General features: G+C 39.3%; 1 protein-coding gene across 1 annotated transcript in view; it reads right to left on the bottom strand.

Annotated features, from left to right (window-relative positions):
* Positions 1-23,379: 23,379 nt before the first annotated feature.
* Positions 23,380-23,949, bottom strand: part of tgfbr3 (transforming growth factor, beta receptor III) — a 52,677-nt gene continuing 52,107 nt past the window's right edge. Inside the window, 1 exon segment of the mRNA XM_053322328.1 lies at positions 23,380-23,712. Within this exon segment, the coding sequence (XP_053178303.1) occupies positions 23,594-23,712 (119 nt within the window). The 3' untranslated portion in view covers positions 23,380-23,593.

Raw genomic sequence — 23,949 nt, 5'->3', positions numbered from 1 at the left:
TGTCTGGGAAAGCCAGCCAACAGCCTAATTGTCAGTTGCGGCTAATCTAATGGTCTAAATATGCTTTATATGAGTAGGGGGAGCTTTTTGTGTGTATACCACAGTTTTGATCACAACACAGCCTGAATCTTAATGATTGCCCATGTGATTACGTTTACCCCTGAGAACGGAGATTTGGTGTGGCCCAGCTACCACACAAGCAACGCTGGCGTCATTAACCATGCAGTTTATAGCAAAAGAAGGCCCCTATCCGCTTTGAGGCCACCATACGCACGCGGTCTGCATTTTTACACGAGACACTACATTTCCTCGGCACCAATGTGTATCACTCGCTCTAATCAGGTTCCAGATTGTGATGCAGACCTGGATTAACTTGGCATAACGTGAGGGTTTTGCACTAAATCCTGTTAATAGTCATGAATAGCCTACATTTTATCAGCGTTTTTTATCACCCTAACTAAAAGCCTGTTTATTTCAGAATCTGACCGCCTTATACAGATAGCAACTTTCCACTATTTTCTTTTCTTAGTTCAGTACTCTGCAGGATTTCAAATAGCACAGAGAGTGGGCACATGGCAATCTTAAGGAAAAAAACACTTTTCATTTTAGCAGCTTGGAGTGAATTCTTTAGGGTTGAGATCTGGAGATTATTACAACTATGTACAGTATAAATATCAACACCTCTCTTTTCAATCTGTACATCTTAGTTGGATTGTGTTAAGAGACTCAAGGAGAATTTACAGTGTAATGTTAAAGAAAAGACTCTAAAGCAGGTCTGTGTGCATGTTTGTAAGTGCAACATCAAAGTGATTTTCCACTAAATGCAAAGTATAGCTGAGGCTTTTTGGTCCAAACTATTGTACAAATTAAAACTTTGACCTGAATTATCCACAATAAAAGTTAAATGATTACTTAAATTCAAATTATTACAATTTATCCTGAGGGGGACATGAGAGTCTGTACTACATTTCATTGCAGTCCAAGAATTGCAACCTGCTGATGATGAAAAGTCGTGGTATCACTAAATTTAGTTGGCTTCAACCTTTGGTGACCATGAATGTATGTATAATATTTCTTGGCAATCCATCTAATAAATGTTAAGATATTTCAGTCTGGACCAAAAAGAGTTGACCAACAAAGTAAAGCAAAGCCACTAACATGGCTACAAACAACCAGTTCATACAGATGACTGTATGGTTGGAGTAGAGGGAATATGGGGCATGGTTTCTCAATGTTTCATACTGTCCATGAAAGAGACTTTATTGCATTGCATGTGAGAGTAACTGACCACTGAAGCCTCTGGATCAACAGCAAGGCGAGAGATGAAGGGTTGGGGTGATACATTTAGGTCCTGGAGGGTACTGAAGGGGGCTCTTGATGGACCAAAGAAACCCGAAAGCGACAGCAGTGAACCTGTTAAATCAAAGTGGACTGTCCATGTCCCTGGTGACATGGACTACAGAGCCCACTGCCCTACAGTTCCCTATTTGCAGCTCTGTGTGTTCCCTCAAAGGACTGCTTTGAATTCTCAAGTACACATCATACATACATCAATCTATCAGGAAAGATCACAGTGTAGGCCAGACTCACATGGTTGTTCTTTTTAGGTTTTCATCTCATCCAAATCCTGGTAGTTGATTGAAGTCTTTATCATCATACAAAATGAAACATACTGACACATGTAGGTAAATATATTTTAAATTAACTATACAATATTGGTGACTTTTTATGCATCTTCCATATTTATTCTTGTTGCCGTAAACACAGAAGGACAGTGTGTTCATGAAAATGTAATAGCACAAAGAAAAAAAAGAAGACCCTAAAAGATCATTCATGGACAGAAAATGTTCTTATTTCAAATGATTCCCATCACCAGTGATAGAATGCACTAACAAATTTAAATTACAAAAGACACTATTGGCATGGTTAAGTTAAGCACAGGTGTACCAAATGATACATGATAGCGTAGCAAAACTGATGGTTTGTTCTCAATCAAAGTCACGACAGCATGTAACAAATCACACGATCAAACATTTTGACAATAATTCTGCTCTGATCAATATCCATCTACGTGAATAGTTATTAAAACGGTGGATCAGATTATAGGATACATAAAAGTGAAAGGGGTTGCTCGCAGTAAAGAACTGACGTCAATTCTCTGTTTTCAGTGAACATGATGGAACATTCAGCAGCCAAAAGTCAGATATTTCTCTCTGGCTTTGGCAAAGCAGAGAGGGTGTGTAGACATGAACATGACCACAAATGAATGTCAATGTTTTGTATCTGTAAAAGGGAACTGTTTGCTAACTTGTCCACCATATCAACTTTATATTGTGATAATATGTCAATGCTTGAGGCTTGTTAAGTTACCCCCCGAGTTGTCAAAGAAATGAATCATAAAGTTTTAACAATATCAAGGTGTTACATGCTCAAATGTGCAAGAGACAAACTCCAAGACTGACTCGTCCTTGTTATTGCATTTAGACGCCTGGAGCCGCACCAACAAAGGAAAATTTGAAAAACTAACATTGCTGCTACGGTGCTTTAAAATGTCATGTAGCCTACTGTAAAGGAGAAATCATTCATCCTCATGAAAACAAAGGACTTTAGAGTTAAAATCATTCATGTCACTGTTCAAGGTAACCAGACAAAAGAACAGCTGGAGAAGATTCTGACAGAGTCAAGAGAGCTAACCTTGAGGAGAGCAATGTCTACAATAACAGAGAGGCAAAAAAATGGAACTCAAGAGGTCCTATTCAGTCAGCACTCAGACATTATAGATACAACAAATGAAAGGAGTCTTACAGCTAGATATATGGCAACCCTCTTGGAGCAAGGCAAGGTTGCAGGAGCAAATATATTGTTAGGAGTAAGGACCAAGGTGTGTCAAGGTTGTCTCTTTGGCAACACAGAGCTACCAGATGAAAAGTAGAATGAAAGACAACTGGCTGGAGGGAGTCTTGGGGTATGGAGACAAAATAAGTACAAAAGCTAACAAGACTTATATTGTTCAAAGCAGCGTGCATTTGATTTTGTCTTTTGTAGATGTTAACTTCTTAGTCTTGATCCAGTCAGTATTTGTGATCGTTAACTATGTACCTAGAGAGAGTGGCCAGATGCAGTTGCCTACATGAGACATATAAAACAGAAAAAAGGAAAAAAATAAAAGACCGGTTTTGAAGTTAGACTTTTTTTCCATGAAGTTGGGATGTGGAGGCAGCTTCCTGGAAGAATCGTACATTTTATGGATGCAGGTGCATGAGAGCCAGTCTGCGGCTGAGGAGAATGGTGTCAGCTTGGGCTTAAAATATGGAAATCTGTCTTATGACCAGAGCAGTGATTAAATAGGAAAGCTTGTATGGGCAGATGTGAAGCCTTTTCAGCTCGGTGAATAATTATGTTACGTAATAAATAAACTTTAGTTCTTGAACTACTTAGCTGACCAATTGTTGGTGTCAAGGTGGTGGATTGTGGAACTGGTGATTCTTATGTAAGTCTTACAGTATGTGCCTCATTTGAAATGCTATGATTTGAAGCATAGTTTTGATAACTAATAACTAAATGTATTCACTCAGTGTTCTAATTGTGTTCAGATTTGAGATTAATAACCTGATATTATCTACAGCAATATAAATTGTTTTTCAAGCATCTAATTTGTTGCCATGGATTATCATAACAGAGGAGGACTGAGAGGCGATTAGCTTAGCTTAGCATAAAGACAGGGAACAGCTAGCCAAAAACTTCAATTTGAGGTTTTACAGAGAGTTACATACCATAATTGGAGGCGTATTTATAACTTTTGTCAGAACCAGGGTAGCTGTTCGCCACTGTTTCCATTTTTTATTCCAAGCTAAGCTAATCAACCTTTGGCTCTATAGTGAATGAACACAGTAGAGTCCATCTTGTCATGTAACTTTTGGCAAGAAAACAAATAAAGGTATATCCCAGAATGTAGAATAGTTCCTGTGAGGTTCAATGTGTTGAATTAATGAAAATGTGAAAATGACTTACTTTGGAGCAATTTGATGCTAACCCCAATACAACCAACTGAAAAGAACCAATCCAAAGTCTTTAGGATGCCCCTTCATATTGGGGCAGTGACATGCAGTTCACTATGGGGCTGGGGTCCGGTAAGGCACATCCTTGACAAAATATACGGGGGTGTAAATAAAGAAGTAAATAAGTAAAATGTATTTATATAGCACTTTTCAGAGACACAATTCACTAAGTGCTTTACATAGGCATGATAAAGCATAAAAAGGTAATGCAACATTACAGACAGGTTTTAATTCATCATGCCATTCCTTCTGGAAAATGCCTGATTGGGAATGGTGTTATTTTCCAGCATGATAACAATCACAAGCACACTGCTAATGCAGTTAAATCATATTTGGAGAGAAAAACAGACATCCTCCACAGAATCCAGACTTGAATATTATAGAGGCAGTATGGGTCACCTACACAGAGAAATACATAAAAGACAGCCTAAATCTAAAGAAGAACTCTGGGAAGTACTGAAAGAAGCCTGGTATGATATACCAGCAGATTATTTCAGAAAACTTCAGGTCAGTCTCCCCAAAAGAGTTCAAATTGTGTGTACATATTTCCTTTTCTGTTTGTATCTTATTATAGAGACGGAAAAATTAAAACAAAAACAAAGCTAGTGCTGGCTTAAGACCTTCGCAGAGTACTGTGTGTGTGTGTGTGTGTGTGTGTGTGTGTGTGTGTGTGTGTGTGTGTGTGTGCATAAACAATGTAATACTTTTTTTTTTAAGATGAAATGCTGAAAGCCTGATGTCAATAGTTTACCCAAACACCTGTCTAAACAGATGTGTTTTTAGCTGTTTTCTAAATGCACAAAATGAATCAATAGACCCAAAGGAGACAAGCAGAGCACTCCAAAGTTTAGGCAGCCTCAAAAGCTCAATCACCACAGGTCCTTAGGTGGGTGCGTGGAACAGAGAGCAGATTTTGCATGTTTGAACTAAGGGAGTAAGCTGAGGTGTAGGGGTGTATGAGGTCTACCACATACAGGGGAGCCTGACCATGTAGTGCTTTGAAGGTGAGAGTGAGGATTTTAATCTGTATTCTAAATACTACTGGAAGCCAATGAAGGGATTTAAGAAGAGGGGTAATATGAGCCCATCTGTGTGACCTGGTAAGAAGTCTTGCTGCAGCAAATCCTAGGAAATAAAATAATATAGAATTATACTGCAGTTGTGTCATTTTTCTACAACAAAAAGGTAAGCCATCAAAAATAAAGTGAAAGATTAAAAATCAAGGGATAAAAATCTACTAATACTAACTTTAATGCATTAAAAACAAACAAAAACAAAACTTCTTCATTATGATTATCATTATTATTTATTATAGAATAATACCTGTATATATTTTTATATATGTTGTATAATATCTTTCAGTTGAGGTCCTGATAAGACAAACCTTCCAAGGCCACTTATATAAGACTACCATATTAAGGGGACGGGGTGGGGGAGGGGTGGAGGTGCAGCTGGATAATACATTAGCAAATCAACCCAAACACTGTCTGTGTGTCTAGTAGCGTTCCGCTGTGCACTGCCCAGCAAGGTCACAACACTCTGCTCTGCATCATATCCACATCTGATTTATACCAGCACTGAGGTGTTAGCACGCCAGTAAATTCCCCTCATTATTGGAAAACGTTGAACAAATGAAACACATGTGCATGCTTAATAAACCAAACAGCTGATGTAATCTGATGGTGAGCAACATCTGCTGGCCCGAGGAGGTCTCACAGGTGCCTGAGAGCGCGTGGCGTTTTCATGCACGTCAACTTGAATCCTGTGTGTGTGTGTGTGACGTATTGATCACGGGGGGATTCATGACATTGAGATGTGTTGTTTAAGCTGAGTGCACAGATGCACGTCGTCTACAGGGGTTAATGCTTCACTGTCCTGCGTTTTAAGGATGAAATTTCGTAAAGCTGGCCTCAAGCAGGACGACAGGAACCTTCACAAAAATGTGAAACCTCAAGATGGTGACACTTCCATAAACAGAGGTCCCTGTGAATAATTAGTTTTGAGTCCTAAGCCTGAGTGTTTTTACTATGCAGACCATATAGGGTGTAGACTCTCTGCAGGGCAGCAGAGCATGGCTGGATCTGCAGAGCTGGGACAGCAATGTTTACACCAGAGCAATCAGGCCAGCAGGACTTTTATAAGAATCAGTGGGCTTCTTTTAATAAATTAGCATGCCTGCTGCCCCTCTTACTCCTGACAGCTTCCAGAGTTAAAGAAGCAGATATCTCGGCGTGAAAGACGCTCTGTCTCCAAAGCATACAGAGTCATGATCCTGCGTATGGGGCCTTCAACGTGAGCACTGTTTATGTAATCCTACCATTGCTGTCTGCAGGACATTGTTGATCTTTAGGGGAACTCAAGAGCAAGTCAAGCCCAGCTGTCAGACTGTATAAACGAATAGGTTCGTAATGAGGAGCTTTCAGAATTGCACGATTTGCTTCGAAACGCCACCAATCTTTGCGCCAATGCTGGAAGACAAATTGAAGCAAGCTGGAGAGAAAATGAATCAGTAAGAGAGTGAGAAGAGCTTGGAAAAGGGGGGAGAGTAAGCGAGCAGATGGAGGAGCAGAGAAGAAGAGACAAACCATGGCCAGGTCTGACCTAACCGTGACTGGGCTGCATGGAAGAGTCTGTTATTAAGATCGAGAGAAGAGATGTAACTCCTGAGGGAGTCTTTATAGTAACGTGTCTGTGGAATTTAACTGGGCCCAGCCAACACTGAGGGCCCCTTTAAGGGATACCTTTACCGTTTTACTCTGATATTTTGCTTTGCCAGCCACGTGACCATCGCTAGAAAAATATTCCACATTTGTCCTTGAGCTACCCTAAAAACAGACGTCAGCGTCCCCCTTTAAAGCTGATTGGTGCCACTTGCTCCAAGTTTATTAGGCTGCTGGCTACTATCAACTAGTTTTCATTTTACTACCAAATATGCCATTTAATGCCATTTTCCCTTGGCTATGGTTAGCTGATCATGTAACCATAATCATAAATAACATCCTCATATCCTCTATACTTTACAATAGCTGATATATCTTGTAGATCCCAGCATTTGAAACATATGGTCCCACTGGATACATTTTAAAAGGGTTTGTTGACCAAAATTACAAAATAAAAGCATGCAGTTTGGTTTAAATCTCTTGGTTAAGTTAAGTTTTGAGATATTTTCCTCTTAGATTTTTGCTTCCTCTCCTAAAAAAACGGAATAAATGCAATTTTGTGGTGCTCACAGAAGTAATAAAAAGACTTGAGCAGAGTCGTGTGTTTGCAGAGACAATATCCTGGTTTCTTTGGATAATCCACAGAACACACTGTCAATCGTTTTTATTGGAACTGCTTTCGCCTGAAGGGACAGTCCCTGTGTTTTGTAATTCGGGTGAACAAACTGTTTAACTGTGTTATGATTCAGGTGAGTAAGGTATGGATTTAACAGGCAGAGCAGCAAGGAAAAGCAGCAGAGTTGACTGGGGAGTGGAACAGGAAATCATCCAACAGCACATTGGAATCAGAACAGGACAGGCTATCGAGTCCAAGTGGGCATAAGCGGGCAGGCACGGGTCCAAAAGGACAAACAGGATAACCAGACAGAGGGCTGGAACACTGAGAGTAGGATGCACAATAGAGGATCTGGCAGAGCATTGGTGCTAAAGGGCACGCACGTATAATGGGAGAGCTAATGAGGAAATTAAGAGCAGGTGGGAGTGGAGATCAGGTCTGTGTCTGCAATCACTTAGGCACCCACCGGCTAACTACTCCCTATATAACAGGCTTAATAGTTTAAGCAGGAGTGAGCAGCAAATTGAGATTTTTTACACTTACTAATTATTTTGCATCACTGACAGGTGACGAGATGCACAACATTTTTGCATCTATAAAAATGTGGCGTGACTTGTTGACAGAAAGTAGCATACGTGCGTTTTTCTCCAATGCAGGATCTATAGAGTTAAAATATACACACTAAATTCAGACACTCTGTGGCAAGACATAAATATAGTGCATATAGCTTAGAAGTAGCGTTTGAGTCAACATCAAAGACCTAATTAGAACTGGAAAACAAGTTTTTCTGAAAGCTCCAATATATCTGACTGACAACCAAACAGAGACCCAAGTTCAAAGTAATTAAACACATATTTGACCAACTATGTAATCATACAACCGTCTTGGGGATGTGAACGCTTGAAAGTCATTAACAAGAGATTCTATTTCATTTTTAAAAAGGACTTTATTGAATTTCACATAATTAAAATTGAGAAAAACAGTAAGTTGCATTAAAAAATAAAGTGTAAAACATCAATAAAGAGCAAAGAGTTGAATCTGTATAAAGTGCTGTGAGATCAGATGTCCAGTATGTTCCAGTGGAGGAGATGATTTGTCTAGTCTTTAACTAGGAGTCACTGTCGTCTGTATAATTCATCCCATATGGCATGAGCTAAATAAGGAGTGATTTTGGACACAGACTATATGACGTTGATGAAAATAGGAGTAAATGTCTTAAATATTGATGTGAGGAAGCATCAATAAAATGCTTTTTAGGTTAAATCGGGTGAACCAACTAATCCTGATGAGTTGAAAGGCAGGAACACGCTGGAGACAACAGCTGGACAACTATCTGAGGATATGAAAGGACTGAAATGAGGTTAGAGGCCTTGCAGACTGACCGAGGAAACAATGCAGACATTGTCGCTGTCGTTATGACAACTCAAAAACATGACTATTAACTATCAGCTTTATATAATCTCTTCAATGGTAGCAATCCAAGTTTTATTAATATTATATTATCATTTGCAGTCAGGTATTCTGTAAGAAACATGATGCTGAGTGGTGTGTTTAAGTCTAGTTGTCTATGTAACACGTGTGTGTATGTGTGTGTGTCTCTGCATCTTTATGTGAGAACACTTTTCTGAGCCTCGGGCCTGCCTCAGGCTTTATGTGCCTCATTGTGAAAGTTGATTTGTCAGTTCCCACACTGACCCACACTGAGGTTGTTAATCTGCCCTGTCATGTCAGACAATCAGACAGTAAACGTATCACTCACATCTATTAATTATCAATAAGATGTGGATATGCTTCTGGGTATATCTTTTTTTTTTGTATCAAAAAATGAAAGCCAGCATTTCCAGTGCTGGTAATTAAAACTAATTGCAGTGATCAGGAAGCACACAAATGTAGCTTTTCTTTTAAAAAGAAAAGAGGTTTATTCGTCTTCTCTCAGTGTAAAAATATCAGCTGCAGAGTTTTGCAGAGCAGCTTTTCTCTCCTGTCTCTATTTTACTTTTTTTTCTTCTTTAACTACACCTTTGCTCCATTCACCTTTCAGTGCTGCCTCAGGCTGTAACCGTAACTCCTGCACTCAGTCTGCACATCTGTTTTCTGGATGACAGCTTTCACTGATCAGCTGGGGCTTCTACTGGACCAATCATAGAAAAGGTGTGTATTTTCTCTGATTATTAGTTGAGGGCAGACATCTGGTTGCATTTAGGAGCAGGGTACTTGGATAGGGCTTATTTGGTTTGGTTGCAGCACAGATTTGAACTCTAGAGGCCTGGCGAGGCGGCACTCTGTGCAGGATCCTGGATGGAAAAACAAATCTTAATGAAGTCTTGCCTTTTCCTCCTGCAACTTGTGCTTCGTGTCGCTTGCGGGCCCTGGCAGCGACCAGGGCTGTGTTTTCATCGGGACGGCTGAAGGAAAATTTTGCAGAAATTAAATTGTGTGTGGTTATATGGGAAGGATGCTCAGAGAATAGCTGCTCTTTGTGTCAAGAGTTATTTACATGCTTTTTGCAAGAATGTATAAACTTTAGGTTAAAATCAATTTATTCCAGTTCAGGCCTGAATGGGTTTGGCTTTTATGCTGTAGTGAAATCAGATAGAGCTCAACTTAATAACATGAACTGAATGCCATTTCAATGAATGTTGCGCCATTTCCGAGCAACAGGGAGAAACATTGTACTATTACTAACAACCCAATCATACTCATGGCAAGAGGCCCATTCGCTCCTTTGACTAATAGGGCACCTATTTCGAAACACATCTCTGTGAACACACTGAAACATCCCAAACCTATTGTGGACAAAGTGAGAATCTACAGACACATTAAAGAAAAAACTAGTACTGGTCTGAATGCTTGACCCCTACAGTGAGGGGGTCCAGTGGTTCTGTTATGCTGTAGGGGGGGCATTTTTCAGGCATGGTTTGGGTCCACTTGTCCCTTAGAGAGAAGGGTCACTACAAATCAACACAAAGCTTCACCTTTATCCTGTGATGAAACATTTCTATCCTTATGAGAGTGGTCTCTTCCAGGATGGGGGTCACTGAATGGTTTGATGAGTCTTCACAGTCACCAGATCTCCACCCAGCTGAACACCTGTGGGATGTGTTAGACACAGCGCTATCCACTACCGTCATCAAAACACCAAATGAGAGAATATCTTTTGGAAGAATGGTGTTCATCCCTCCAGTAGAGTTCAGAGACTTGTAGAATCAAGGCCAAGGCTCATTGAAGCTGTTCTGGCTGCACGTGGTGGCCCAACACCCTACTAAGACATTTATATTAGTTTTACTGTATTTTAACTAATATTTGACAGTTTTCAGCAGCTATGCCAAAGGTACAATTTTCCAGCAAACAAACTTTTGAAATACTTTTAAATCAGACGCTGCATTAAATCAAGCCCCATGGAAACATTTCCAGACATTACCATGGAATCTCCGCTGGAAAAACAACTATTTAAAAGTCTGTTTACTATTACCAGAGGACCAACAGCCTCCATATATTTTGCCCCAGTTATGAAAACCTTTTTATAAAAAGCATAAATGGAGCATGCTGACTGGAATAACCTCTATTTAAGTTTAATGTTGGTTTGATAGAAATAAATACAACTATGAATACCTTTTTAAAGATTAAATATGCATTTTCTGTACATTATGAATACTGGTTGAGAAACTAACTAGCATTTTTTTAAAAAAAAAAAAGGTATTTTGAACTAGTCAGCACACACACACACACACACACACACACACACACACACACACACACACACACACACACACACACTCAAGAACACAAGGCACCGTCTGCTGAATGACTGTCATCTGCTGCACAGATGATATGCTTGTTTTGGCTCAAAGCCAAATGAGAACGGCAAAAGTTCCTTCTATTGAAAATAAACAGCGGCTGTCCCACTCACTGAGTTTTAGACCAATAACAGTCTTTCATAAGAGTAGTTAAACCCATCACTGGATCTTTAATGCTGTATATGAATCAATGTCTAAAAAAAAATTAAAAAAATAGAAAACCCCATTTTACATTCAGGCATCAATCAGATAGCTTAAAAAGTCAGGTATATGCAGCCTGATCACATTATGGTTCTGGATTCTAGTCTGTTTATCTGTTATGCATATACATTAAAAACCGCCTCCCAAGGTGGTTTGACTCACTTTGGGGTTGAGGCCACAAGTCAGGCAAGTGTAAATGAATGATGTGTCTGCACCAGCCACATGCGCCTCCATGCTCCTCCTAAAAAGTTACGACTTTAACCACACCGGCGGAAACATAAACTCGCAACCACCTCAAATGAAAAAAGTTATTTTCACAGGAAGCTGTTGGTTCGATGCAATCATGCCTCTGCTGTGTGAAGGAAGGTTGTGGCCAGGTGTAAGTGGATGGTGTGGACTTACCTATAGAGTTTAATAGTCAGTTTTTAAATTTGGATCATTGGAAGTTGTCCTTAGCTGTATACTGATGCTGTTGTTGCTGCATTGATTTTGTTGCCTGAAACCCTCCATTTGAAAAGCAGATTGCAGCTTTCTCAGATAAGACCAACAGTATGTAGGAACTGCAAGAGTGAATACTGGCTCATTTTTTTCCAGTTTGTTTTTGTTTTCAGTTTGGATTTGTGGCTTAGGGAGCAAATCATTCTGTAACATTGATTGCAAGGAATCTGTTTGCAAATATACTGCATGTCCTAAGCAAGGAGATAAAGAAAAATGAAGGAAAATGAAGGAAAAAGATATTAACATTAATTGATGGGGATATGTTTGAAGTATAAAGCTAGTTATGATTGAGCTTTTTCATTATGAGCACTGTAATTTTAGGCTCCATTTTTTCCCTGCCAACTGGAAACACTCCAGCGTTTTCCAGCAATGACTACAAGAGCCTCAAATCTCTAAAAAAAACATACACACACACACACACACACACACACACACACACACACACACACACACACACACATTACCCATGTGCCACAATCAAAACAGAGTTTGCAATTCAGCAAAATTACAGTACAATAAACAGTTTTATGGATTCTGGCAGCATTATGAAACATAGCATAGTTATATTTTTTGCAGCATAGGAGCCAGCTGTGATGTGAGGCTAAAGTTAGCATACCTCAGTTACAACTACAGTTTCAACATCGCTGAAAAGTAATTCCCTCAACAGGCAAAGAATGCTAACTGGACCAGATAGGCACTTTCCTTGCTCAATATGTTCAATTTGTTGAAACTCAAATTTTAGAAATATTTCACTAGAGCCTAGCAAGGGAGCCATGAGTCTGCAATGGTTCTGAAAACAGTAAGCTACTATGTGAGTGGTGGGAATCCTTTGACATACCGAGTAGCATCCAAAAATATTTTAACGCTTTATTTATCGAAATGTTTTATGTTATGTAGGATTTATAGTGACAAGCCCACACAAAATATGCCACCCAACCCTTCTATGGAGCTATGTTAGCTTGTTTTGAAGTTAGCAACTAGCTAGTGAAATGTTGATGGTGACCAAAACATAACTAAATGCAGAGTGAATGTTGGACTTACATTTGTCCAGTAACCAGAAACACCACAACAATGTAATCTTTAGCCAAATTGTGTTATTTAAGAATGAATAATGTTTCTTACCAAAATGCATCTTGGCAGTTGTAGTTAACGCCTCAATTTGTTTTTATCTAGGCTACACATCGTTACCTTCAACTTTTGTTTATGAACAAGATATTTTCTAAGACATTTTGAATTAAGCTTCAAGTGCTCCAACTGTGAGTCAACTAGCTTTGACTATAAAGAAAGTGAATGAGACTTCAACTCTACTTCAAAATGGTATCTTCCACTTGGCAGCTTTTACAAGGTAATAGTATCTGTATGTTAGATGTTGTGTTTACAGGTGTTATGACTTCTTCTACCCCCTAAGTGGCCAAAAATCAATTAATACAGCTTTAAAATTCAAGCACTTTGTTGTGCCAAAATATTAAATGAAATTCCAATGCAACAAAGACTTGGTTTTCTACTTGTTAAAGCTATTGAAAGATTTTTTTTTTTTTACCATTTCCACACATGAGCAAACAAATGTGAAAAAATAAAAAAGAAGAATATTTGAGCTCTCTGTGGAGGCTGACAGGCTTCAACACCACATATGGCATGGTTGTTTTTTATTGCTCACTATTTATTAGCACAGGAAAAGGTGGCAAATACTGTATGACAGGTGTGACTATGTGCAGCTGAGCATGTAGGCTATTTTAATTTTCACTACTGACAGTTTTGCGGACAGTTTGTGAGATGTATTTTCTAAATATGAAGCAATATTTTTGAAGTATGCCCTTTGGTCCCAGTTCATCGCGGGATGTGCTGTTATTCTTCCAACCACATTACAGTTATTTGCCATGGGACAGGAAGAGGTGCTGTGAGGGTAGGTGTACACAGCCAGTTAATCTGGTCTCATCCCTCTCTGATGTTGTAAAGCAGCCAAAAGGTTCCAAAACATCTCACTTAACTTAATTCAAGTAATTATGTTTAGGACCAAAGGTCTGTTCTAAATTAGAATAGCCTCCCCAGCGTCAGCATTTGGAGTCCTGTCAGCTAAAGAAAAAACAGAAAGCCTCTTTTAATTTCAGCCTGTATTTGTCATGCATTATTGTCTGGGGCACATGCAATCAGTGACTAAATGGATTAGCTTCAGAATGTAAAAGCAAAACAACAACTTGCTGGAAATGAACATAATTACCTCACAATCAGCCTGATGAGGATGAGTATTTATTGAAGAAGTCTGTTACTTTATTATGTATAATAACGAGGCAGAGAGTGAGGTTGCAGTTAACACTTTACTACCTTTAGGAACAAGCCACACAACGTATGTATATCTGTTGAATATTTATTCTGAATAGCTACAGAATTTATTTGTGGTTACCTCTTTATACAACCCTGCCCTCCTTTTAAGAAATCCCTTTCTTTTTCCCTTTAGTATAGAACAACTAAAATGCTTGTATTTACATTAATTTCCTTTGCACCGTAACTACTTTAACTGACACCAAGTAATTTTCTTTCTTTCTTTTTGCAACACTTAAGCTTCACACTAACATTGTATCTCCACTAACATTAAGTCCAGTCTCTTGGGCAGTTGTGAGTATCTGCCTGAGCTTATAATGTAAATGGTCACCCACAGTTTTATCAGCACTGTGTTATCTTTGGGGTTTAAATTGGATGCTGGACAATAAGTTGCATGCTGATTGGTATGGTTTCTCCTCAACAGTCCATCCTCTGTTCTGATAAGGTCAAATCTTGGGCCATGATGTGTTTGTTGTATGACAGTCCCGTGATCATCAGTGTTCTCCATGGTGATTCATACACTCTGGCCTAGGTGCAAGTCAGGTAGTTAATGTGCTCTGTGACATTTGTTGTAGAGTTGCTTTTGTTCACTTTTTCCTTGTGTCTACATACTCCAGAACTGCTTGATCTTGCACGAGTCTGGAGACAATGCTTTGGGTACTTGAGGCAGAGTGGTTTTTAGCTGTCTCCCCATGAGGAGTTGTACTGTAGAATAAGCGTTCCATTGGAGTGGCTTGATAACTGAGTAGAGCTTAAGCATGATATCCTCCCTCTTTCCACAAGTTTTTTTAGAGTGGCCACAGTGTGCTCAGCCTCTCCATTGGTTTGTGGGTATCTTGGGTTGCTGGTTATGTGAGTGAATGCACACTCTCTGGCAACGTCTTTGAAAAGAGTACAGGCATACTGTGGACCATTGTTTGACATCAGCAGCTTTGGGACCCCATACTGACCAAAGATTATCTTTAGAGCCAATATGACAGCATTGGCTGATACAAAATGGAAATGGACAACTTCAGTGTTTTGTTCAGTGAATTGGGTGAAATAGTCAACTACTACAAGATAAATGTCCTTCTTGTCCCAGAGGAAAATATCTGTGCCCCCATGTTGCCATAGTCTCTCAGGCACAGGAGTTGCCAACATGGTCCTCTCTGTTATGTGTTTTGTGCAGATGGGACCGTTTCCAACTTTCTGGTTAATGATAGCTGACAGCCCTGGCCTACCAGACTGAATGACAGGCCCTTGCTTGGCATTTGACTATACTGAGCATTTCTTCTCTTAACAAATTTGAGTTGACAATTCTTTGTCCTTTTTGTGTAAAAGATCCCCAGCCAGGGACAGCTTGGACAGGGTATATCAGGTGGCAGACGGGCTTTGTGTTTTTTCTGCCTCTCTGCAAGCTGCTGCAATTTACCTTCAGTAGATTATAGAGACAGTTTGATTGAGATTTGGACTTCTGCTTACTGCTCTTCCTCTGGCTGAGTGAGTGTGTGCTCCACTGGTGCTTGTGACAGTGTGTCTGCCGTGATGAGCAGCTTTCTGGGCACATGTACAATGGTATAGGAAAATTTCAACAGTCCAAGTTGGAACTTTAGGATTCGAGGTGGAAGCTCATCCAGTGCCTTAGTACTTAGTAGGTGCAGCAGAGGTTTGTGATCTGTCTTTACTGTGAACCTCATACTAAGCAGGTGTGATTGCAGGTGCTCACATGACCACGTCACCACTGTTGCCTCTCTCTTAGTCTGAGCATAGTGTTTCTCAGCATCAGACAAACCTCCGGATTCTAGTCACTACTCTCTGGATCAGAACAGCTCCAAGACCAAAGTAAGATGCGTCAGCTGACACATGCATTTCATTTCATGCACTGGGTATACAGCGAGGACTCTGAATGAGTTGAGTTCTGACTTGTGCTTTTGAAAAGCCTCTCATTGTTGGGCGCTCCCCAACACCATTCTGTCTTTTAAGATAGATCTTTCAGAGGTTGTGTGAATGCTGCCAGGTGCACGTACTTGCCCAGGTAATTAGCCATGTCCATCACTCTTCTGATGTCAGAAACACAGGCTGGCTCTGGCATGTCCAGAATGGATTTGACTGTGCATGGGTCACAGTTGACTCCCTTAGTGGTGATGCAGTGTCCACGAAACACTGACATTTGTCCTTGTTTAATGTTAGCCCTTCATGTTTCAGCATGATAATGCAGCCCTCCAGCATTTGCATCATCAGTAGCCTCTTGTAACAGAGACCAAATGGAGTTATAAAGGTGATCAGAAGAGGGCTGTCTTCCGTCAGGGAAATTTGCTAGAATTGTGATGTGGTAGTCAGGTTAAAACTTTTGCTCCTCACAGCATAGCTAGTATGTTATCCATAGCTGTCTCTCCTACTTGACTTATTCAGGGGTGTCAGATCTACACATGGCTTGGGATTCTCCTTTGAGCTTGGGGCACAACCAGTAGGCTGGCACACCATGGAGTCAGTTGAGTGACCATAGATATCACTCCCATCACTTCTTCCCTTTCTATGGGAGAGGGAATTGACATGGGGCAGACAGACCATATGATGTGGCCTCTGGCTGCAGTTCAATCTTGTATGGGTCCCTCAGCTTCCCCAACCTTTTGAACACCATGGGATTACTGCTTCTGATCCCACCTGAACTCTGTGTACTCATTTAACAAGAGTCAAGGCCTCAGTGGCTGAAAGTCCCAACAACAGTTTGACCCACACAAACTATTTAGTGGTCTTGTTTTCAAACTCCAGTTTTCCTCTCAAGTATCCTCTCACATCCAGGCGGAGTCTGCCCACATCATACAGGTGTGTCCTGGGGGGCTGCATGCTAATCTGTGGTGTAGTGATGGTTCAGAATAGCCCAGAACTAATTTGAACTCTGTTGTCTCTCCATTCAAATCAAGAGTTTCTGTCAACTCGTGTTCAGTACTGAAAACCATTTCTCCCAGAGGAGTGACATTTTCTCCTTCACGGTCAGCAGAATCTTCTGTGATATCATGGATGCCACCAGTTGATCGACATTTCCAGTCAAGATGTTCTTTTTGTTTGGATTGGCAACATTCTGCATCTTTGGCAGGGTAATCCTTCCTCTGGTGATTTGTTGCATTTCCACATCTTTCATAACTGTCTGTTTTTATTTTCTGGCTAGACTTGTGAGCTGTATTTTTATCCTTGTGTGCCTCTCTGGATCTGTCGCCTTGTACTTATTGCATCTTAGTTCTCTGACTATCTCTCATTTGAGCTGCCACGTAGTATTGGCTGCTTCTTCTTTATTTCCTCACTGTGATGCAATCTGGCCATAGTTTTGACTAATGTGAGTACAGGATCTAACTGCAATGACTCAGACAGTTTTGCATCTTTTAGGCCAAGAACAATCCTGTCTCTGATCAGTTCTCCACTCAGATCTCCAAATGCACAATGCTCCTCAAGACAAGACATTCAATATGTCCTCAGCTTCGTCCCATACAGTAGAGTGTCCATCAGTGTATTTACTTGATGTTCATGCGTCTGTTTATCCAGGCCATTTGCCATTCTGAAAATGTTTTATCCACTTTGGACATTCACTTGCATTATTTAAATCAAACTTGCCTCGTGAGGTCAGTAGTATGCTGATAACTGGAGCTGCTGCTGCTGCTGCTGCTGCTGCTGCCGGCTGGCTCATCTTGTTGCCTTTCACTTATTTTTTCAGTTAATTTGGTGATTTACGTTCGTCTGACTTATCCACAGCCACACGCCTTTTCCAGTGCTATTTTCCAGTTTATCTTCGGCTTGGCTCCCTCTTACTTGTTTTTTTTTGGTTTGCCAACACATTTATTTATTTATTTTTTGTTTATTTATTTTTTGCTTTGGCGACACTTGTTTATCCCATTTAGCTTATGTTACTTGGCTAATTCTGTTTTTCACAAAGGAAGACTGGCAGTCCACTTTTTTTTCCATGACATCCTTCTCCTGCCCTTGGGTGACTTCAGATTTTTTTTTTTTCTGACACCATCGTACGTTATTATCAACAATAACGAGGCAGAGACTGACAATGCGGTTAGCGAGTATGTTTTTTTTGGATGGTGATGATGACTTTTTCTCATGCCTAAACTAAACCTAGACTAAAGAGTGAACAGAAAACCAAGACTTAAATACTAACAGGACTAACTTGGGAAAGGGGAACAGGTGATTAGACTAAAGTGCAGGCTGGGAGTGATTGGTTGGGAAAGACAAAGGGAGTAAGCCAGGGCTAATGAGGAAGATGCAGGGCAGGTGTGAGGAAGAGGACATGAACACAGGAGGAGTGAAGGAACACACACAATGGAAACACCAAAACCTAGCAAATACAACGCCACGAGCCAACCAAGAATTCCAAAAAGTCCTTCAAAGAAAAAGTGAAATAACAAATTAGCAAAACCAAATGAGTCTAAGGAAACAAACCATATATCAAAACAACGAAATACAAAGAGTCCCAAAATCATGAGTCCATGATAGAAAAAGAATTACTTGCGGTTATCATTTTACTTCTTTTAGGAACAAGACACATAACTTTCATTTATCAGTTGAACATGTATCCTGATTGGCTGCAGTGTTTAACAATAAATTAGTCATCAGTTGGAAAAGAGCCTTACAGCATGAAGGGCCCCTCAGAAAGGTCATGGGGAAAAAAGAGATACAGATGTGACACCACAGAGGTCTAGAAGGATTTGGGACATGTGGACCAATCAACACAAACCTGAGCTGGCATTAATAGAAACAGATTTGGCTTCTTTCTCCCACACTATTATCACAGAGCTCACAAAACACTCCAAGGCATGGCGCTTACAGCCATCTCCAAGGAGCCCTAATCAAAAGCAAGGATGGAGCGAACGCCAGCAGGGAAGGGTGAAGACATGAGAAATGAGTGCACGACTCCACTCATCGAAGTGGTCTCTCTCCCCCCCAAAAAACCCCCAGCCAGAGGTCCACATGGTCTGTATCATGTTATGAGCTCACCAGAGACGAGTCATGACTTCACCGCAACAGAGCCAAGCCTAACACATCATTATTACAGCTCATTGTTCTAAACCAGATCCATACAGAAGGTATCCATACACATTCTGTACCCTCTCACACACGTGCTGCCAAAATCCCCCCAACTGGTAGAGAAATGATCAACAGTCTTGTGAACTATGATGTAAAATTTATTGGGCATAATGGATATACAAATATCATGCATATTTACAGCATATAAAAAGAGCAAGAAAACAAAAGCAGGTAACCAACACATTTACAACACCCAGAAAAAAAGGCATTCTTGGCATCATGGGGAAAGTGCAAACTCTTCATTGTTTGCTTTGAGATTGAAAAAAAAAAGAAAAGAAAGAAAACTGCAATAAAACCACATACAGTTAGGGGCCCCAAATCATCCAGCTGCAGTATACTCTACAAGCATTTACACTTCTCTTGAGTTTAAACACACACACGCACACACACACACACCTACACATAGAAACACACATTGTACACAAAAGACACATTCATAGAAAAACACGAGGTAGTCAAATGGTTAAAAAAAATACAATCAACAACTAGACATATGGATCTGTGCTCCGATTACAGCTGTTTTCAATTCAGCATTAACTACAAATCATGTAGTGAAAGTCTTTTGCTCCTTCAGCACATTTATTGTAACAGTGCCAATGTTTTGTGATACAGCATCATTATTTCATATTGATAGCATATTATCTATACTTATTTCTTCATGGTCAGGGTGGGGAGGTGGGGGGCTTTTCCCAGCATACATCAGGCCAAAAAAGGAGGAATGTTGATACTCGAAGAGCGACTCTCATGAAACATATTGTTAAGTTTGAGTGAAAGAATATCCCCAAATGAGAAGATTAGATCCAGAACATAATTTGAGGCTCGGCCGTCTAACAGCATGACACGAGGGGCGGGAGGGGATAATTACATACGGGAGATGGATTTGCCACAGTCGATAAGAGTAACCGCAAAACTACAGGAATGTAAGAAACCCTTAATCCCACAATGACCACTGATTATAGGCTGTGGCACATTTCCACTCTGCAGGACTTGGATGTTTCATGAAGTGTATACTGAATGCAGCGGGAGGGGAGCATTGCTGTTGACAATGATTCTGATGATGATAACAGCAAAAGTGCACAATGTATCAATGCTGTATATATGGATATATATGTGTACAGCTGAGTTTTGAAAGGTTCAGGTTTTGGCAGGGGACACACCTGGCAAGAAGCCCGATAAAACAAACAAGTTCTAATGTTGCTCTAAAACCAAGTGGTTCTAATACAGCTCAATAAATATTATGTCTCATATGTTATTGAAAACAGTTGAGTTTCCAGAAACACAATAACAAGATGGCTGGATTTATTCCACCCTCTGTTCTAAATGAATACATTCACACTTAGTACGTTCATATTCCAAATTTGGCTTAACTGCTAACATCAGTGGTTAAGCAAAAATCATTTTTAAGTGAGTAAAGATAATGGTGACAACAGAAGGACTGAACAAAATTAAGTTTGGGGTCTGGGTTTTGTTATTTGGTGATAATTGAATGAAACTAAATCAGATTATTCACTATTATCAGGATGAAAATATAGTTTAATACGCACTGCTACAGCTTATCTTCAATGACATGAAGCTTGTATTTAAGATATAGATTTAAATATATTAAATTCTGATTTACTTCATATGAAAATATTGGAGTAAATCCATTATTTATATACCACATAGTAATCAATCTGCAACAGCAAGAATGAGCCAGTATTGCCAAGTGGGGTATAAAAACAAAAACATATCAGATGACAAATGATAATATTGTTAAAACAAAACATCATGAGTTATATTCCATGCACATAAGAAACAAACCTGTAATGCTTTGTTTAAAAATGATTTATATATTGTGTTATTATAACTTCATAACATGCTTTTATGACTTTCCTCGATAATGAAATATACATATGTCTAATTTATAGATATCAATGTTTCTAGTTGTAGTTTAAAAACCAAAGTACTTATATATTTTTTAAATTTTGTCAGGAAAATGTATACTGATTCTTTAAACTAACTATGCTGAATAATATTGTATATATTTCATTTTCATCAGTGAAAGAGTCATAAAAACATACTATGAGGCTTTTATGAATAAACCCAAATAAATCCCCCACAAACATGTTATGAGCACATCCACAATTCACAGTACTTACACACATAGACAAACAAACAATAAATTTCTCTTGGTAAATATATTCCAAAATATAATTTTATACACAAATATATATATTTATACTCTGTTCCCTCTGTAGAAAGCTTTATACATGTTTTACATAAGAAAAGAAGAAAAAGCTTTGAGATAATATACATTCTGTTCTTGTTACTCCTTACTGGAGACATGGTTCAATCGTTAAATTCAGAGGCCCCAGTTTGTCCCACACACACAGTCGGATATAAAGAAAACACATACGGGTTAAAGGAAGGCACTACGGCAAACATTCATATTATTCTGAGACGGTGGGGTAGTCGTGGTGTTGCAGTTTAAGGAACACATTGGTAAAAATATATGTCCATAACAATGAGCTTCAGCTTCAGCTTATTCTTTCAAAACAACACACTGTCAGTGCCAAGATTCATACAAAAATAACTGGGATATGAAACTCCAAATCCATATACATTTGGCTTTATAATGTATAAAAACTACTCTTCCTCAGCCTCGATCTGATAAGTAGAGCTGAAATGATTATTCCATCAGATTCATTATTATGATTTTCATGATTTCATTTTCAAAACTAAATGATTAACTGATTAACCAACACAGTAATCAACAGATGAATTAATGATGAAAATATAGTTGACTAGAAACCTTTTTGTAAAGACTATGATTTGAGGGTCATTATTTTATACCATATGTTGATTCTGTCATTTAACACTGCAGTTCAAAACTTAATCACTATGAAAATACAAAATGGTATTAATTAGCTACTGTAGATCCTGTCTAATCCAGACAACAGAATGCACACACACTGTCTCATAACATTTTTGTAGTATTTACAATATTTACAAAAAATATACACGTTTTTAAAAAGTAGATTTTTTGGATGAAATAAGCTTATTAACTTTCTTTCAGAGAGTGAGACGAGAAGATTGATACCACTCTCATGTGTTTGTTGAGTACGGAGCTATAGCTAAATGGTGATTAGCCTAGCTTAGCATAAAGCACTTAGCACTGGAAGCAGCAGCAAACAGCTAGCGTAGCTATGTCCAATGCTTCTAAAGCTTGCTAACTAACTAATGTTAAATCGTGTCTATTTAATCTGTATATAGACATTATACTATCATACTATTTCTCCAAATTAGCAGTTCCTTATCTTTATGCTAAGCTAGGCTAGTACCTCCTGCATTCAGCTCCATACATTACACATAAACATGAGAGTGGTATCAGTCTTCATCCTAACTCCTTAAAAAAAAAATCAAATAAGTATATTTTCCAAAATTGTTCTAAACTGTTTATGTAGTAAAAATGAACTCATAATGCCCCTGTGAGGTTGAAATTTGAGACTCAGACCTTAGCTTAGATTTAGATCTACTGAATTGCATCTGGTACTACAGTTTAGATAGCACGTGTGAAGTATGTTTTTACCATACTGTGTGTATAAATCTATAGTGAGGGCAAAATGACTGAAATTAGATTATAAACATTATAAAATGTGGCTTTTTATCAGCATGTATTTCACATTTTTCTTTCACATTTTTGGCATTTACTCTTCTTTATACATTCAATACCTACACTGTTTCTCATCTTTATAAAGTCATCACCTCACCCTGCGTGAAGATGAAGACTTCCGTTCATACTGCACTTTGTCCGATTGTTAATAGTGGTTGTTGTTTAACTCCTTTTGCCACCTCCAGGATTGCGTGTCGTAAAGTAACGTGTTTAAGTCCAACCGTCAACATCTCACTTACTAATACTGACATCACTACTGTTGCTTTTCCTTGCTGTCAAGAGTACACCTGCTTGTTACAAACAGCCTAAATCGAAACCTTTTAAGGTCAAAAAATCAAGACTGTGTTGTGGAGAGGAGGGGAGAAACAAAAGCAGCATTTGGATTAATAGAGAAAATGTCTGGTATAAACTCACATTTGTTTCTTGTAGTTTTTTGTAAGATATTACACATGAGGTGAGGCTGCCAAGCTGAGTCTCACTGCTTCTACAGACCAATAACACTAGGACAGCACATCAGGAATTTACACAAGAACTAAAAGGTGTTATTGTGTATTCTTCTTTTTCTTTTTCTATTAATCATACTTCTTTCCTTCTTATGGCATCCCCCCCCCAAAATAAGTCCTTTCATCAAATTGAAACTACAGTCCACAAACCGGTCCCCTGCGAACCGTCCGGGCCCTTCCTGTGCCGTGGCAGAGCTTGATGTGTCCTGCTGTGGTTGCCCTGGGTTACGCCGTGCTGCTGCTGGAGCAGGGTGTGCTTTGTGTGCTGCCGATACTGTGAGCCGCACTGCTGTTTTCTGACGCGGGCTGAGACTTCTGGACCTGCTGTGTGCCAGCTGTCTCACCTAGACATAGACCAGGAGAGTAGGGAGTAGGGGAGGAAGGGAGGAATGGATTGGACAAAAAAAAAGGTATAAATTAGAAAAGGCAGAGGTAGGCAAGAACATGACAAATTGATTTAGTTAAAGCGATAAAGTGCACTCCTCTAAGCTTCCACTGTTTTTCTGTAAGATATCTCATACAGTTTTACTATGACTGTCGCTACTTGACTTTATTGTACAGTTCATGATTCTAGTGTTCTG

This window comes from Scomber japonicus, chromosome 7 (genome assembly GCF_027409825.1).
Source record: "Scomber japonicus isolate fScoJap1 chromosome 7, fScoJap1.pri, whole genome shotgun sequence".
Classification (NCBI taxonomy): Eukaryota; Metazoa; Chordata; class Actinopteri; order Scombriformes; family Scombridae; genus Scomber; species Scomber japonicus.
This window is presented reverse-complemented; position numbering and strand designations above follow the sequence as displayed.